The 18,800-nt window shown below is 44.6% G+C and overlaps 1 protein-coding gene across 2 annotated transcripts in view; it reads right to left on the bottom strand.

Annotated features, from left to right (window-relative positions):
- The window catches only part of tle2a (TLE family member 2, transcriptional corepressor a), a gene marked incomplete at its 3' end in the record, with an annotated part of 61,709 nt that overhangs the window by 7,842 nt on the left and 35,067 nt on the right, over nt 1-18,800 (bottom strand). Inside the window, exons 3-12 of one of the 2 annotated variants that reach the window (XM_080721879.1) lie at nt 17,800-17,863; nt 11,630-11,674; nt 8,488-8,550; nt 7,790-7,894; nt 6,899-7,115; nt 4,943-4,998; nt 3,210-3,305; nt 2,578-2,622; nt 1,930-2,091; nt 665-791 (exon numbers count right to left, since the gene is read on the bottom strand). In XM_080721879.1, coding sequence (XP_080578005.1) covers nt 665-791; nt 1,930-2,091; nt 2,578-2,622; nt 3,210-3,305; nt 4,943-4,998; nt 6,899-7,115; nt 7,790-7,894; nt 8,488-8,550; nt 11,630-11,674; nt 17,800-17,863 — 980 coding nt within the window. The remainder of the gene's footprint in view (nt 1-664; nt 792-1,929; nt 2,092-2,577; nt 2,623-3,209; nt 3,306-4,942; nt 4,999-6,898; nt 7,116-7,789; nt 7,895-8,487; nt 8,551-11,629; nt 11,675-17,799; nt 17,864-18,800) is intronic. The other variant, XM_080721880.1, reaches the window with a different exon arrangement.

Here is an 18,800-nt window from a genome sequence, read left to right as displayed (position 1 = left end):
AGAAGAAGTATGTTTGTGTGTCTTGTATGTGTGTTGAGGAGAAGAAAAAAAGTGTGTGAGAGCTAAATAGAGAAAGAGAGAGAAAGAGAGGGAGACGAGAGAGAGCAGACAGAGAGAGATGGGCTGAGAGACAGCATCAGGGGGATAGTGCTGGATAGAGACAGGGTGATGCATCACAATAGATTGGTCCTCATTATGAACCAGCTCACAGTCACAGCCTGTTACCTCTACTAATCATTCCGTTTATAAAAATCGACAAACATTTTCACCCACAGCTGTTTGTGGCTCAAAGCAGGCTGTGGCTCCAGCCTTCCAACTGGTCCTGCCCACGACACAGGTGGGTGCTGCACACAGATAGTATCGCTCAATGTAGCACTGATTCTCCATTAAGAGAAATTAAAAGATAATTCTTCATGTTGCTTAATGTTCCAGAGCGCTCCCCATAGTGCGTACGCTATGTGTGTGTGTGTGTGTGTGTGTGTGTGTGTGTGTGTGTGTGTGTGTGTGTGTGCGTGCGTGCGTGCGTGCGTACGTGTGTGCGTGTGTGTGTGTCTGAGTGTGGCTGAATGCATTTATGCGTCCATCTCCTCTTTTGGCATTTGAAAAGAAACCAACAAGGAAAAGGAAATATATAGAAGCCAACTCTCCCCATGTGGGGCCGTACCCAGAGGGTCCACAGCAGGCTTGCCAGGGACCTGGCGGAACTGTGGGGGGCCGCTGGGTCCTGGGGCGTTCGACTCTTGAGACATGGGCGTGCCTGGCTTCATACCTGGGGTACTGGACTTCTCCCTCTGGGAGAGGAGGGGCAGAGACAAGAAAGAAGGAAGGTTATGAATAAAAATAGAGCATTTAACATGAAAGGGAACAAATACAATGACAATTAGGGAAAGAAAGAACTAAGGAAGCAAGATGAAAACAAGCGAAGCAGAGAAACTTGGTGTTGTGCGATTCTCCTTGAAGCAGCAGACAGACAAGTCAGAAGAGTACATCACGTATATTGTGTGAGAAATGACTGCATGCATGTGTATTGACCCTAATCACACGGCAGCCATTTTGCTTTTACTTCATACTCGCGGGGGTGGTAAACGCACCCCCATGAGAATGAAGCAAAAGCCAAATGGCTGCGATATGAATACAGTCTACTGCACTAATGTGTCATTTTGGTGCGCACGCCTGCGACTGTGTGTGTCATGTGGGTCAAGTGAATTACAGGAATCAGACTTGTGTATCTTATGTGTGGGCATGTGTTTGCATATGGTCGCTGTCGGGTGGAAACCTTGTAAGCCCAAAACCATAGATATAAAAAGCTAGATACCTCATTCACCACTGCAGTTCATTGGAGCGACCTGTAAGAACGGGAGGGCTGAAGTGCGGAAGGCACGCTGCCACTCAAAGTGACTACTGGCCAAACACAGTGCGTCTTTTCCGCAACGTGTCAGAATCTAGGGTGCGTTTGAATAAATGAAGGACCAGAGGGCACACCAGTGCTCTCAGTTCCTATATCCGAACGCATCCTGGGTTACGAAAAGACCCGCCCCCACCTGCCTCTGATTGGCCTAGATCATGCTGAGCCTACCGAACGTCCTCTACTGTGACGCAAGAGGAAGCTTGCCCTCCACAAAAACGACAGACACCCCAGAGCCGGAGGAGGCGTCTACTTTTTTATGTCTATGTCCAAAACAATTACTTTTGGAAAAAGAACTGTGTTCAATTACAGTAATATAACCCACAAACGTAACCACTTTAACCATCAACATCTTTCCAAAATTAGCAGATCTACAAGTAGTTGTAGATCAGCTATTTCTGCAACATTTGCATGTCATTCCTGTACGACGAAGTAGGGCATTCATTTACGAAAGAAAACGCAAAAGTTTAAAACTGGAGGCGCAAGGGTTTTGTCCGAAAGCAACGATATACGTGTCTACATACCTGTGGGGGGTCCTTTCCCCGGGATGGGGAGGGTGCACTGCTGGAGGATGCCAGAGAGGCGGGGCTGGCTTGAGGAGGGGCTTCCTTTCTGGTGGGAGGCATCTTGTCCAGCCCGTTCTCTCTGGACGAGTAGGACTGCACACTGCGTGGGGACGATGGGTCCTGTGTTGAAAGGGTTAGAGAAAGAAGTTATTCTTGCTGCATGGGACCGAGAAATGCCTGACAATGGCACCTTGTAAAAAGCAATGAACAAAGTAAACAACTTTTTGTGTTTTTATTGTTATAGTCTGTAAATGTGAATGTTAACACAAGCCACTTTGGGTGTTTTTAAGTTAAGACGCCAGTGCACAAATCGATTCAGCGGTTGTCACTTTCCACTTAATTAAACTAATGGATCTACAACAGTCCCACATAAAAAGCACAAAGGCATTGTAAACAGTTTAATAAAAGCACAGATGTTTTTTAATACGTTATAATAAGTGTGCGTCAGTGTGCATGCATTTATCAGTATGTGTGTGTGTGTGTGTGTGTGTGTGTCTCAGGGGAGGGTAGTGGGCTGTATTATTATTCAGGTGGTCCTGCTGTGTGTGTGTATGTTCTATGCAGATGAAGGCTGAGCATTGAGGCAGTCACAGGCTGAGTACCAACCTCGTCCACCACCAAATTATCATCACTCTTATCTGCATCGCTGCCCTAGGAAGACAAATACAGGGAGAACAGGCATTAGGGTTACAGCAACTCCTTAAGTTGTTTACAGATTACATGTGGAAAGTTCACACATAAACACGCACTAAACATTAAAAAATATGTTTGGGTTACCATCATAAATAAATAAAAAACCTGATTGCGAATTATTATATGTTATTAAATGCAATGTTGCAATATTCTAACAGGGTTAACCACTTGAGCTAAAGCTATATTTAAAAAAATATATCCATCTGTTTCTGCGGGAATTTACTGCAGAATTATGTGTCGGACACATCCGGAGAACAGCTGATATACAAGCTCACGTCACGTCGCAGATGCAACCGTTGTGAGCTTGTAGATCACACTCGGCTGCGACGCCGGAACTGCGACCCACCTTCTGGGACGTTGGAAACTTGTGGATACATTTTCTTTTTTAAATAGCCAACCTTGTAGATGTGCCATTTGCCAAAAAACTTGGATTGAATTTAGAAATGTGTGAATGATTTTGCAGATGACTATGCCCAAAATAGGGAAGCCAGGGTTACATTTGCTAACTACATGCGCACTTGTACAAAAAACATGAAGCTCCTCACATAGTCTGTCATGAACTCCTTCTCGTCGGCTTTCCTCTTCTTGCCGTTGCTGAGGTAGTCTGTCGGGCGCCCCTTATCCCCATTGGACAGAGAACTCTGAAAAGCAGAGGAAAAAGATGGAGTAGAAGCAGAGGACAGAGGGAGGAGGGGGTGAAAGGAGAGAGGAGAGACGAGATGAGGAGGAGGAGATTCGGAGGAAAGGAAATAAAAAGTAAATTGAGTGGAGAGAGAGTGAGCAGAGATGAAGAGGAAGGGATAGAAAGGGAGAGGGGTGGCGGTGGAGGAAAGGCAGTGGAGGCCAGGGAGAGGAAAAGAGGGTGATAATGAGGTGAGAGGGACTGCATAAATCATGTCAGACTCATAAGCAGTGGAGATGAATGTGAAAGAATATCAGCCTCCATCGATTGGTCGACTCACTGTAGGAGTTGAGGGGAAGATGGGAGCCGTCTTTAATACAGTCCAAAAAAACAGGGGGTGGAACCATGTTTGAGCCCTTGGTTAGGTTTGGCAAACTATATTGTGGTATTATCCTGTTATTCAACTTCACTACATACTTGGGATGTTTGAACTAAATCAAAGCTTAGTCCTTTTTCCTCATACATTATGATGTGGTACAATAGTTTGTATTGGAGCAATTTGTCTTTATCTGCGTCTACATCACAGGCATTAACATCACAGCCATTAGGCAGATTCTCTGACCCAGAGCAACTTGAAAGGAGTGAAAAGGCAAGATTTAAAGCGGAAGCATTTTCCTACTTTTTTGACCAATTTGGTAAAACTACAGTAATGTCTATGAAACAGAGAATCCGTGGACATTTCTTCTTTCACCAAATGATTGTTCGGTTTCACCAAATCTAGTTTGGTGTCCACTGTCCAGTGACCGACACCTACCTCTAATGCAACAGGCTGTTAGGGCATTATATTAGCATTTCAGATCAATAACTCCATCTTTAGGGAGACATGGCAAACATTTTTGGACTGATGCAGATTGTTAAAATGTTCCTCACAAGGAGGGGGATTTTTGAATGGCTTGTTGAAACATTTCACCACTTAAAATTCTGGTCATACAGCAACGAGTCCAGGTTAATTCTTTTAAAACACTTAAAGTGCAAGACCATTTTGGTAGATGTTTGGGTTGTGTAGCCTTTTCTTTCTTCTTCTTTTTAATAAAAATGTCAACTTCAACATTTTGCTATTTTTATTAGGAAGAAACCCCGGACTGGATCCGGATCTTACAACAGTAAAATCAATAGGAAGTTTTTATATAAAAAAAAAGAAAAACTGGGTTTGGTGATGTTCTATACTGTCTGAATCAGCTTTGTTTGAGTTAGTTTACAGGCTAAAAGAGCTTCTCCAATGATATCATATTTTAAATGATCAATTTCTAGTCAAGGGAGAAATTACTTTTGATTTCTTCTTGCCTGCCTTTGGAGTTATATCATGGCAAGGTAACTACACAACCCAAACCTCTACCAAAGTGGTCTTGCCCTTTAATAACCTCCGACAGAAAAATCCACCCAAAGACCAGACAAATCTTGTCCATAATACTGCCCCTTTAATGCCTTTCTCAAGAACAGTTTGCGTGACAATGCAATGGGGTTAATCATGAAGCTCTGTAACCATTAGGCTGTCATTCCACAGAGTCCATCTACTTGATACACTGCAAAGCTCTGAAACTAAACATGGAAAGATCTGACCATGGAAAATGTGATGGTGTACTTTGCCTTACTCACCGGCCCAGCTTCACGGTCTGTGTCCATTCCAGGCAGCAGCATCCCAAGTCCCCAAAAGAGAGAACACATATACAAACGCACATAACATTATCTCCCATCACTTTACATCACTCTGCGACTAATGGAAAATATCTCTGAGGCATGCCATTATCAGTATCGATACAGTATCGTGCCAAAATGTCCAAGCCAAGCTAAGCATTAGTTAAGATCAGTGTTTCTCAAACTTTTAAATTCCAAGGTCCCCTAAACTCTGACAGTATACAAATGGAACCAAATGGACCCGTTAGGGTTCATTTGGTTCCATTTGTATTCTGTCAGAGTTACAGACTTGTACGGGTCAATTTAGACCCTCCTAAAGGAACCCACAGAGCTATTGGAATCCACTTTGAGAAACGCTGGTTTATATCAAGCCAGACATAGGCAATTTTCTTTATCTAAAGTCTTCCACCTCAAACAGTTCAATATATACCCAACTCTCCCCAGTCCCTTAAAAGGGGGCCTATTATGCTAATCTCCAGCCATTGTATTTTTTATTCTGGGACTCTAGTAGTACAGTAGCTTTGCATGATTCAAAGTTCAACAAACTCCTTATTTATCTTACACTGGCTCTGTATGCGGCCCCTCATTTCAGCCTGTCTGAAACAAGCCATATTAGATCCCCATCTCTTTAACGTCCCCCTCCTTAAAAGCACACTTTATTCTGATTTGCCAATTTCCCTTTTTAGATGGATGAGAACCGTGTAGAGGCAACATTAGCAGAACAGATGACCATATTAAAGTAGGAAAGAAAAACACAGCTGGAAACCTAACATTCAGAGCAGTCAGAATGTTTGAGCAGTCAGAATGTTTTGCCTTTTGTTTACAGGCATGATATTATAATTGGTTTACCTCATTATTTGACACCTTCAATAAGAACATCCTTTATTGTAACATTATAGAAGACAGAACATAAGGAAAAGCATAATATGTCCCCTTTAACTCATGTATAATATTATGTAATTACTTAGTTTTGCTTACAAAAGAAAGAATGCCAATGGTTCTGGAATTAGACCCGACTTGGGTCATATAGCATTTGTAAAATAAAAGTTAGTGTTTTTCAAATCTGCTCTTAGAACCAGAGTTGGGATTAGTTGTAAACAACGAGAAGAAGAATGTTTAATGAAATGTCTTTTAATACTTTTCTGTGATTGTCAGAATTACCCTCATGTGTTAAGCCCCACCCATCAGGGGATTCAGTTAAAACAATTCTACAAACTAGTTTCAGTGATTCAATGTTTGACGAGGGCCTAATTTAGGCCACTGCTCCCATTTTCCATTCCTTGATGAAATGGAGCACTCTCCAAGCCACCATCACCTAGGATGATGAAATCATCTTTATCGCTTATCATTGGTCCCCATCTCGAGGGTCTTTCTTACTCCAGTCCACCCAGTCCATTCACTGTTGTCAAATTACACACATGCACTTGCAATACATCTACATGTTAAATGTTCTTGAAGCACTGTATGCAGGATGCATTGATGAGGTCTGATGACAGATAATCCAGTGTCATGTTCACTGTATGGTCTTAGTTCTTGGTGTTTCTTAACAGGATGGGATATTGTTTGTCCTGTTGTGTTTGCATGGCATTTCTAACAGTTGCCTTTTGGTACTGTGTTAAATAGCAGGACAGTAGCAGTTGTGCTGGTCACAGGATCCCACCCTTAAGGCCTTGGGCTGTTCGAGATGCAGAGGAGAGCAATCCTCCGGTGTTAGAGTGACTGGACCATTTCTTGTTTGTTTTTAGTTTTCGTTACTTTTCAACACAACAGGTGTCAACAACATGTTGCATTAATGTCGAGATGGAGGTCAACGTAATGTACGTGTGTCCATAACTAGACAGAGATGTGTTGAGAATGACACATCCCAGTTTCAACAATGATGTTCCCCTGCCCAGTCCCTGTTTTCCAGACCTATACCTCTGTGGTGCGCTTCGGCGGCTGCTGCGGCGGCCGCAGCCTCCATGTGGGCCCTTTCATCCTTAGCGGCGAGCTGGGCGCCTAGCGCACCGGACAGGGCCAGGAGGCTAGAGCCTCCGCCCAGCGCCAGGCCAGGGTGGGCCAGGCCAGACGGGTGGGGTCCCATGGGCAGGCCCTGGGCAACATGCTGGGAGAGGTGCTGGGCCTGGAGCTGTTGCTGTGGAGAGGGATGGAGGAGAGGAAGAAAGAGAGAGAGAGAGAGAGACAGAGAGAAGTGGGGGACAAGGAGAGAGGAAAAACTGAGTTGACTTGCAGGTACTGAAAAAAGCAATTTACCGGGGAGTGACAGAGCAGAAGCAAAGGAAAAGGAAAAAGAAAAGAAAGAGAAGGAAAGAAAAGAGGGGTGTGACGTGGAGGACCGACACGTGGCCAGGACAGGGACAGGGCAGACTGGGCTGATGGGAAGTAACGTGGCAGCGCTATGAAGTGTAATAATTGTTCAAATAAGGCTGCATTTTTTAGGGATATTGGAAATCACTGAAGGTTCAGAGAATGCAGGTAAGGCTAAACGCAAAATGTAAAGTCAATTAAGGGGATCAGCGATTATTTGCATTTCCAATTACTGGGTGGGAAAGCAAACAAAAACAAAAGAAACGCTGCACTGGCTTGAGCCCATCTTTCAAGGAAAACTAACTTTTCTTTAGGACGTTAAGATGCCAAGAGCATCTCGAAGCATTTTGAAATATATTAAAAATATAGATTTTTATAAACTACATAACCACGGTATGTCAGCGCTCGTACAAGTGTGCAACGAGGGATCAATGCAAATAAATAATAAAGGAAGGGGAAAATGGAGGAGAAATAAAGGTTATGGGAGGATGGGGTACACACGGTATGAGGCATAGGGGGGAGTCCACGTACCCCTATCGATGCATTTAACTCCCCCATAGTCACCTGCTTGGCGCGCTCCATGGCCTGGACCACCTGTTGTTGGTGCTGTGGAACAATCCAAGATGTCAATGAGCACGGGGGTGTCCTAGGCTGAATAAACTGTTTAGCTTATCCTGAAACATTTTGACTGCGTCAACACAAATGCACATTCCTAATTGGGAATATGAATTGGCATCATTACTTAGTCATTGTCTTAATCAACGGTAACTTCCAATGTTTTCTCTCACAATTCTGGATATCCATATAGAAATCGTGGCAACATTAAGGCGATTGAGGGAAAGAAAGCTGAAGCTCTGTCAAACCACAGCTGTGTGTGTGTGAGTGAGTGAGTGAGTGAGTGAGTGAGTGAGTGAGTGAGTGTGTGTGTGTGTGTGTGTGTGTGTGTGTGTGTGTGTCTATGCAAGTGTGTTTCACTAAGAAATATTGGTTACTGAGTGCATGCATGTCTTATGTGTGGGAGGCTGTCAAGACCCCCACCAAAAAAAAAAGAAACCCGGACGAATGTTACTGATGTGTTAATGTGCATAACTGTGGTGCTGGGTGTGTGTGTGTGTGTGTGTGTGTGTGTGTGTGTGTGTGTGTGTGTGTGTGTGTGTGTGTGTGTGTGTGTGTGTGTGTGTGTGTGTCATCCGTCCAACCTCCTGTGACAGGAATGGGATGAGCTGAGCACAGATCACGTTCAGCCGCTTGGCAATCTCCGTCTGAAAGAGGGGGGAGAAAGAGAGAGAGAAAGAGTGGGTGGGTGAGCGGATACTGTCACTTTGATGAATACACACACGCAGACAGACACAGACACACAAACACAAACACACACACACAGACAGACGTGTAGTACGCACGCAAAAATACACAGCCAAGATCTTAAAGCATGCACAAACAGAGAACACACATACAAAGAAACTTGTACACACAAACGCATACAGTGTGGATGTGGCCTGCTTCTCCCTGGGCCCGTGCGGTAAATATTTCAGCTGCTTACATCTGGTCTATGCAAATGGAAACTCTGCCAGGGAGCCTGGCTAAAATATTCATGGACAGCATCTGCTGTGGCCACAGCCAGCCCACACAACGTGTGTGTGTGTGTGTGTGTGTGTGTGTGTGTGTGTGTGTGTGTGTGTGTGTGTGTGTGTGTGTGTGCGCGCGCTCTCACTTGCCTGCTTGATGAACCAGGCTGTGTGCACGTTCGCTGCTTGTGTATGCATGTATTTGTGGTGCGTCCTTGTATGTCTTTACTCCGTGCAGATGATGATTGGATGTGTGTGTCAGAGAGTGTGCGTGTGTCCTCGTGGGGGGTCGAGACCGATTTATACTTAGTTGTGTGCCGGTTTCTGGCACCGAAAAGACGATCTACAAACTCACAACGTGTCAATTGTCGGTGCACGACACGATGTCCAGTCAGTGGGTTTTTTTCCTGGGTCTGTTCTGTGCTCTTCTACACAGCCCAACAACTAAGCTCTAACTTTCTCCCAACTTTTTTTATCCATCTCTCTGTCGTCCATCCATTTCTCCTTTCATCTCTCCCTCTGTCTAATCAAACCCCCTCTTCCCTCCATCCAACCACAGCATTAGTGCAGTAATCAGACCTATACAGTCCGCCATGTGATGTTTAACACACACACACGCGCGCGCACACGTTACGTACGTTTAGTGGCAGGCACAACAAGGCCGTTAGGGCCAGTAATGATATGCATGCAGAGATCATGATGACAACATCATTACGGCCACGGGCTGTTCGTCTTGTTGACAGCTCTCACACACACACACACACACACACACACACACACACACACACACACACACACACACACACACACACACACACACACACACACACACACACACACACACACACACACACACACACACACACACACACACACACACACACACACACACACACACACACACACACACACACACACACACACACACACAGTCTCTCTCTCGCTCTCCCTATCCCATTCTCTCTCTCTTAAGTGATTTATTGATGTCGGGCTGAACTTCCACCCCCTCTTTTTTCTTGCTCTCCTTACTCATTCTCTCCCTCCCTCCATCTCTCTCTCTCTCTCTTCCTCTCCTTTTGCTCGCCCATATCTCTCCCCTCTGCATTTTGCAGCCAGGCAGTAGCCCCCACCCCCCCCCCCCCCCCCCCACCTCCTTCCATGAATCCATCAGTCGTCTTCCCAAGGGAGACACAATGATTTCTTGTTAGAGAACGCAGACTACTAAATGACATCTTCAGGAGAGGGGGGGGAGGAGAGAGAGAGGAAAAAAAAAAAGGATGAGCAGAGTGAGAGAGAGAGAGTGTGCACGTGAACGAGGTAGAGAGAGGAGGAGGAGAGGGGGGACAAAATGGGAGAGCGGAAATGAAAGGTGGAGGCTAGGGGAGGAGGGGAGGGGGCTCCTCTAGTGCAGTTGAGGAAATGACAGCCAATGAAGCAGGATGTATGAAGGAGAGAGAGAGAGAGAGAAAAGAAAGAGGAGGAAGGAGTGTGTGTGTGTGTGTGTGTGTGTGTGTGTGTGTGTGTGTGTGTGTGTGTGTGTGTGTGTGTGTGTGTGTGTTTTTGGCTGGGCATGTCAAAAGCAGAGCGATTGAGATGGCGAGGCACGGGGAGAGAACAGACGCTGGCAAGGCAGTGACCTGATTTCAAGAGAAATGCAGCATGGACTGTATGTCTGAACAGAGACAGACAGACAGACTTAAGAGACAGAGAAAAGGAGAGACAGCAATATAGAGAATGAAAGTTGGGGAGAGAGAGTTCAGTTGGGGAGAGAGAGTTCAGTTGAAATAAAAGGTGAATAAATAAAGACAGGGGAATAAAAAAAAAGATAACAGAATAGCCCAAGAGAAGGACAGACAGACAGTGAGAGAAAGAGTTGAAATATCGGAGAGGGTCAGTCAGATTGGGAGGGTAAGATTAATGGAAAGAGAGGGAAAAGAAAATGACAGAAGGGCAGGGAGAGAAAAAGATGGAGAAGAGGATAGAGAAGCAGTGAGATGAGAGGGACAGGACAGGAGAGGAGATACAGTAACAGACAAGTATTTCGTCACTGTCAGGCAGAAACCTCGTATCTCCAAGTTTAAAATTTGTACATCATACAAAAGTTGCACAAAAGTAGTGAAAATATTTTCAGAATTTTCGTTTTAAAAATAACAAAAAAAAGAAGGTTTCCACCCGACAACGACAATTAATGTGTAGCGAGTATTGAATTCGAGGCAGGTCATTGGGACATAACTCGGGCAGCACTGAGTCGGCTCAAGCGGACTTTGCAAAGCTCGACGCGCTCGCTCGGCGGTGTCTCACGTGAATCAAGTCCGCTTGAGACGGCGTGCCTCCATCGTCTCCACCAGCCAAAAGCTCCAAAGCCGCGAGGGGCGTGAACCTTTGACAATAACCTGACTCGAATTCCCTGCTCTCGTGAGGGGGAGGAGGATAGTTTGAGGAAGTGCACAGTCTTTTCACCAGTCGGTATGAACAGACACCATCATGGAACCATCACAGAACATTTACATTGAGGAGGATGAGAGCAGGGTGAGTGTGTGAGAGAGAGAGAAATACATTCCTGAGGAGCATTAATTAATGATAATATGAAATTATTATAAAACACCAAATTGGGGCAAAACAAAGAAGTACGTAGAGATAGAGGGGGGGAAGACACACAAACACACACGTTTGTGTGAATATTTTACATCTCATTTGTGCATAATGAGGCAACCCTGTATAAATAAGGAGTGAGAGAAAGTGTGCTTGTGTGTGTGCGTGCGAGATACAAACCTACCTGTTTGTGCATTTCAATGTTAAGGCCATAGGACATCTCATAATACTGAAAAGGAGAGAAGGAAAGGATTAATTGTACATACTGTACACAAAAATCTACATACAAGAATGTGAATTTATGTAAATGATGAACTGATGTTCATACAGAGCAGTAGTACTACAAAGAATATTTTCTGATAATATTGGATGTGATATTCTGCAACATTTTTCTCCTATTAGGATGTTCAATGTTTTGTCTTCTGAAAAGAGTGGTAATTACAGCGAAAGTTATTTGTTATAAATTCAACAAGTTTTGTTTTATTATTTTCATAACAAAATACAAAGTGAAGTGATTTTTAAAATGCAAGAAGAGGAATACAATTATAATTAAATGGAGATTAGATTAGACAGCCCAAGGGATTTGTCAAATAAATCTCAGAAGAAAAAAAATATGGCAAAGACAGTAGAGATGAAGTCTTGTTTAATTGCCTTTGTCATTATGAAGTTCTACTGTTTTTACATGCAACAGGCAGCAAATATTTGTCTTGAAAACATGTCTAGTCTACCCTCTGTCTATTCTACCAAGCTGGCATTAACACACAAGTACAGCCAGATTATAGGACAGCACAACCCAAGGATATGGATGTGGAGTGTTGCTAAACCCCAAATGGAACCCAGCGACACCAAAATTATCATAAGGGGTCCTCACATTTGGTGGGGGGCTGCCAAATTTGTTTGATAGGATTTTCTTTTTTTTAATCAAAAAATGTAATGTCTGAAAATACACATGAACATGAATCCAATATATTACCAAAGATAATTTTGAACCAAACAAACAAACAAACAACAACAATAATGATAATGCTGTCTGTCAAACAAATCTATGAAGCCATCAAAGCTGCAGCATCACTTGGAGACAACCCACAGTGACTTGAAAGAAAACCTGTGGAATACTTCCAAGCTAGATTCAAACAGTAAAAAGCCATTGATGTGACAATTAGCTAAATATGGTGAGCTAGCTTTTTTTTTTAAAGCCTATTAGCAAGTTGCATGGAAAGGGAAATAATAATTATTATAACACTGCATGATAATTATCCACACGTCACACACACACACACACACACACACACACACACACACACACACACACACACACACACACACACACACACACACACACACACACACACACACACACACACACACACACACACACACACACACACACACACACACACACACACACACACACAATGTTCAATCAATCAATCAAAATTTGATAATCGTGTTGTACCAACAAATGGTTTGACAGAGAAGAAAAGCTCAGAAATGGCCAGTCAAAATACTGTGTGAGTTTTTTAAATCCCTTGCATTTCTCTACCTCCATCAGCCACTTTTCTCGTAGTGATAGTCGAGCATGTAACCCAAGGTTCCCCAATTAGTTTTCCCCAAGGGCCGAATTATGTCTAGGGTACCAAGCTGAGGGCCACAACATTGCAGGGGGCGACGGTGGCGTTCCCGCTACTCCAGCGACAGTTCAGATATCGTCGTTGTCGGGTGAAAATCTTGTATGTCCAAAACCATTCGTTTTGAATTTATCATTTTAAAAATAATTTAAACTAGTGAAAACAGCCGATCGTTGTGTGCTTGTAGATCTGCTGTTTTCACTACTTTGTGTGACGGCCTTGTATGATGAAGCAGGGCTTTACTTTGCGAAAGAACGTACACATTTGGAGAACAAAGGTTTCCACCCGACAATGTACCACCATTATTACTGGGGTTGGTGGGGGCCTGACAGTAGCCTCCCGTGGGCCGCAAATGGCCCGCGAGCCGCCTATTGGGGAACCCTGATGTAACCTATTAGTGTTTGTGCACAAGAGAGAAGATTGCCGGGGGCGCCCGGTGACCTACTGGTCAAGGCGCATACCACATAGGCATGGTTGCCGCGGCGTCGCCGGTTCGATTCCCGATTCGGACAACGTTTACCGCAGGTCACTCCCCATCTCTCTCCCCATTTCCTGTCAGTCTACTGGACCTCCCTTGGTCAATAAAGGCAAAAAGCCCAAAAAATAAATAATAAAAAAAAAAGGGAGAAGATTGCCCTCAATGCTTGCTGCCAGGTAAAAACCTGGCAATAACCACGTGGCATGGCAAAGTTCTTCCTTGTTCTTGCGGGCAGAAAGGGGGCTGCCCCCTTTCTGCCAAAAATCCATCAGGGCAAACTTCTCCCTTCTGCTGTTTGCACACAGTTCAATGCACATGTCAAAGCGATGCTGCTCCCAGAAGTAATTCTAACTCACAACTTTATTGTCCAACTGATGTCAGAAAATCTACAACAAACATTAATAATATGCTATAACCGATTATGCCGCGTCACATTGATGCAGTATCATCAATCTCTTTTGCGCGGGTGAAATAGGCAGAGAGAGAGAGAGAGAGAGAGAGAGAGAGAGAGAGAGAGAGAGAGAGAGAGAGAGAGAGAGATTATTTTCCTAACCTCTTTTGAGAGAGAGAGATAGAGATAGATATATATATATCCAGGCACAATTCACAGAATCTCATCGACAACAAAATATGGCGTAACACAACAACATGATCTAAAGTAAACTCTAATGTTTGAGTAATTTCCTTCAAAGCCAGGAACTGTACATAAATCGGGATGCCAGAAGAAATAGGATAAGAAACAGAGGGAGCTGGCAAGGGCTTTAGACCCAAATAAAAATGCAATGACACATTTAACAAGAAATTCTTGAACACAAACAATAGTAGATGCTCAAACTTTGGAAACTCAACAATAAGTGTTTCAGGCTGGAGATCACAGATACAGGAAGCATTATCTCCTCCATATGTGGCGGCTGCCAATTATCACAGACACTGAACAGAATTTAGTCAATGCCTTGGTCTCAGCTTGGGCATTCCTGCAATCAGCAGGCCTCACACAACTTTAAATTTATAGACATTACTAAGGTTTCCAAATATGAACAAAAGCAGTTTACATTTGTAACCAAGCAGTATAATAGCATCACCGGTAGGTGCTTTAGCACCTTGGTAAGGAATGTCTCTTCCAGGTCGCAGTTTACTATGAGAAACGTCACAGCTTATCCGTGTTCGTCTGTCTGAACGTGTAGACCTGTACAATTTTTTACGGTCCATGGGTTTGCCGCTCAGACATCATGCTCTGATGTCACTATGATGTCAGGGGAACCACTCTAACAGAATGGGTTTGCCGCTCTGACCTCACGCTCTGGCTTCACTTTGATGTCACACTAACAGAATCCCTTTTATGACCATAATGGAGTTCTCTGATGTCATCAATATTAATGATGCCCCGTAAGAGAGATCCCTGTGATGCCAGGGGGAACAAATCCCTTTTATGCACATATATGGAGATCCCTGATGTCCACATCAGTGGCACGAGGTCACTTGACACCATGAGGCGTCTTACTAGTGTACACACACACACACACACACACACACACACACACACACACACACACACACACACACACACACACACACACACACACACACACACACACACACACACACACACACACACACACACACACACACACACACACACACACACACACACACACACACACACACACACACACACACACACACACACACGGCTAGCCTCCTGCACAGCCAAGCCTTAAAAAACTGACCATCATTTGAGGATGCTCTTTTATTCTCTTTACTCTTTTGCACTCTTTTCCCCAAATCTTTCTGTCATTATTATTATTACTTATTATCTTTTTTATGTATTTTCTATTTGTTCTGCTGTTAGCATATATGTTGCTGCATTGTCTATGAACCATACCGGTGTCTGTGTATGTGAAATGTACATAAACTCAAAATAATAAAGAACTACTTGCACTGCACAATGAGCCAGAAGAAGCTGAATATCCTGGCAATACTTGCCATTCAGTGTGAAGTGAACTGGCAAAACAGAAGGCCTTCGAAGACATTGCATCCAGAAAGACTAGCTGTGTGAGAGGCTGCATGCACAATTACGCACCATTGATGCTGAAATGTAGGCATATTGTGACCACAGTCTGTCTATATGATGAGCACAAGGGATGAAAATAATGCTAGGCAGATAGTTTGTGGGGGTGTCTTTTCCTGAAAATTCTTGCAACTACATTTAGAACCTTTTTACAGACAATTTCATATCTGTCAATTTCCATCATATACACTAAGACTTATCAGTCAGCCTAACAAACTTTGACAGACAGCAAAACGTCACTCAATACGAGCACGACTACTTATGTTTAGGTGATGACTGCAGCTCACAAAATGAATTCAAGGAGATTGAGTCAAGTTGACCATTTCAAACAGTTGTTGCAATGGCTAGCCTAGCATTTTCGCCTGGGTGTTCATTTCGGAACCTATTCTTACATCACAACATTTTCTGTGAGTACTCAAAACACCCATTGAATTATAGAGTACTCGAGTACTCACAACATGTGCGGGGAAGGAAATGATGGTGATGGAGGCGGTGAGAGAAAGACTTTAACAATAATGTATGCCATTTGGCACCAGCGTTTATCTGACAGTGCTTGGAGCTCTGTGGGGAGGCGGGAGGGGCGCCGGCGCCACAGAGAGACAGGTGAGGGCAGGGAGAGAGAGAGACAGAGAGACAGAGAGAGAGACGTGAGAGAGAAAAGGGGAGCATTTTAAAGTCAGATGGCTCAGGAAGTGACAGGCTGACATTTGCTTTTCAGCAGAGCTGGTTCTGGAGAGGGGAGATTGGCAGTTGGGCAGCCCTAACAGCCTGGCAGAATGCGAGAGGAGATGGCAGGGGTCCACTCTCTCTCTCTCTCTCTCTCTCTCTCTCTCTCTTTCTCTCTCTCTAGACATTTGCACTGGCAGTTTACATTGTGTGTATCTGAGTGTGTGAGCATGCGGATGCGTGCAAATATGTGTGTATATGTGTGTGGCCTTCAGCGAATATGTCTGTCTTTGTGTGTGCACACACAAACTCAAGTGTGTGTGTGTGTGTGTGTGTGTGTGTGTGTGTGTGTGTGTGTGTGTGTGTGCCTCGATGTTTGTGCATTTGTCTGTGCGCCTCCATAAAAGACGCCTTTCCTGGCAGCTGGCTTCTGCGCTCAGTGGTTGGCGTGCCAAGATTCGCCTGTTGCTTAGCAACCTCCAAACTCCCCCAAATCATCAGCCAGGAACGGAGGAACCGGGCTGTGCTCTGTGCCAATCCCCCCCCCCCCCCCCCCCCTCCACTCAAACACACAACCCTCCCCTCTCCACGCCAGCCTACTGTGTGCCAAGGATGCCACATAGCTCTTTGTACCACATCAGATACTGGGCAACCTAATGTGAACCTGTGGCTACCATGTGGCTGTTAGCGCAGGCAAACAGAGACTGGAGGCACAGGTCACAGTGGGGAGGGGATTGGGCTTGAAAACTAATGCCTAGTGTCTAGTACTGTCTACTATCCATTTATTTAAAATATATCGTCGTTGTCGGGTGGAAACCTGGTATGTCCAAAACCGTTCATTTTGTATTTGTCATTTTAAAAATGAGCTAAACTAGTGAAAACAGCCGATCTACTTGTAGATCTGCTGTTTTCACTACTTTTGTGTGACGGCCTTGTATGATGAAGCAGGGCTTTACTTTACGAAAAAACATACAAATGTGGAACTTGGAGATACAAGGTTTATTCCCGACAACGACGATATACATGACCTTTAAGCCCAGTCCACACCAATCAAAACACAACAAGTTGCAACTTGCAACATATTCCGCTGCAACTGGTTGCAAGTTGCAACCAACTTGCAGTTGAATCATTGCTGTGGACTGGGCTTGAGAAGGAGGTCAACCCCCCGACTTTCCCCAACGTCCCATGATTCCCATACAGGCACACACGCCTGTGAACGCATACATGGTGCTCAAACACACACTCTCCAAGAGATGCAAGCAAAAACAAGGATACTGATTGCACAGCCATGTAAGCTCTGTTTATCATGAGGTCCTATAATGTGTGCGTATGCATGGCAGTGTGTGTGTGTGTGTGTGTGTGTGTGTGTGTGTGTGTGTGTGTGGTCTTGCATGTGGTTTCCAGCGGGTGTTATTTGGCAGCTGCGAGAAGATGAAGGGGATTCAGCGGTGTTGGCAACAGACTGGTGTGTGTGTACGTGTGTGTGGGTTTGTGTGCGCACACGCGTATCTCACCATAACGTAGTGTCTCTGGATTTCAGTCTTCTCCGTGGCCAGCTTTTCACATTCCATTTTCAAGCTGAAGAGGAACAGAAAGAGGAGAGGAAAAGAATTAGAGTAATGAACGAGGCCTCTCTGGTTCCTGTATCATGTTCCAAATAAAATCCACAGTGCAATTAACAACACGACAAAAAATACTCCTGTACGTACACACACACACACACACACACACACACACACACACACACACAGTGGGGCAGAGTGCAGGGTGGCTGGGTGCTGACAGCCCATTATCACCTCAGAGCAGAGCAGAAATAGAAGAACTCACGCTCCAGGCCTGAAAGCCAGCCAAGTCTGCTGGCAGGGTGCAGCAACATTCAAGGTGTCTCTCTTTCCGCTCTCTCTCAATCTTTTTCTCTGGACAGTTTTGTCTCTCCGTCTGCGCACTCTCACCACTGCATCACTCCCCCATCTCTCCCCAATTACCCCTCTGTCAATCCGCAGGCCTCCCCCTCATCCTCAATTCGACACGGCCACACATGTGCCCACACCCACTGTAAAAAGAAGTTTCACTGAACTAGTTAATGCCTTTGGATAAGTGGGTCAAAAGTGTCATTGCGTGGCTCCAGTGTCTCCCGTGTCTAAATGTTACATGTAGCTCACTGCTGCCTTTTCGCAATTACTCACATGCTCCTATGTGTCTGTCAGTTGATCCGTCTGTCCGTCTGTATCTGCCAGGTTAACATGAGAGTGTGATCTATTCAGGCTACCATGGGGATTTCAGCAGAAGCCAGAATGGATTGACAAACGTGTGCACGCACGCACGCACACACAAGTTCTCCTTGAGTTAGCAGCAGCCAAGTAACTATCCCCCGTGTCCTATATTTCTGTCCCTCCTGTCTTTGTCTTCCGCTCACTCTATTACCGTCTGTCTGTCTCTCTCTCGCGTTCTCTAGGTGTCTCCCTCTCTTCCGCCAAGCCCTTCCCAGTGCCAGTTGTCCTCTAACTTGATCAAC

This window comes from Nannobrachium achirus (genome assembly GCF_963921795.1).
Source record: "Nannobrachium achirus genome assembly, chromosome: 1".
Lineage (NCBI taxonomy): Eukaryota > Metazoa > Chordata > Actinopteri > Myctophiformes > Myctophidae > Nannobrachium > Nannobrachium achirus.
The sequence above is the reverse complement of the archived record's forward strand: the minus strand, read 5'-3'. Positions and strand labels throughout refer to the sequence as shown.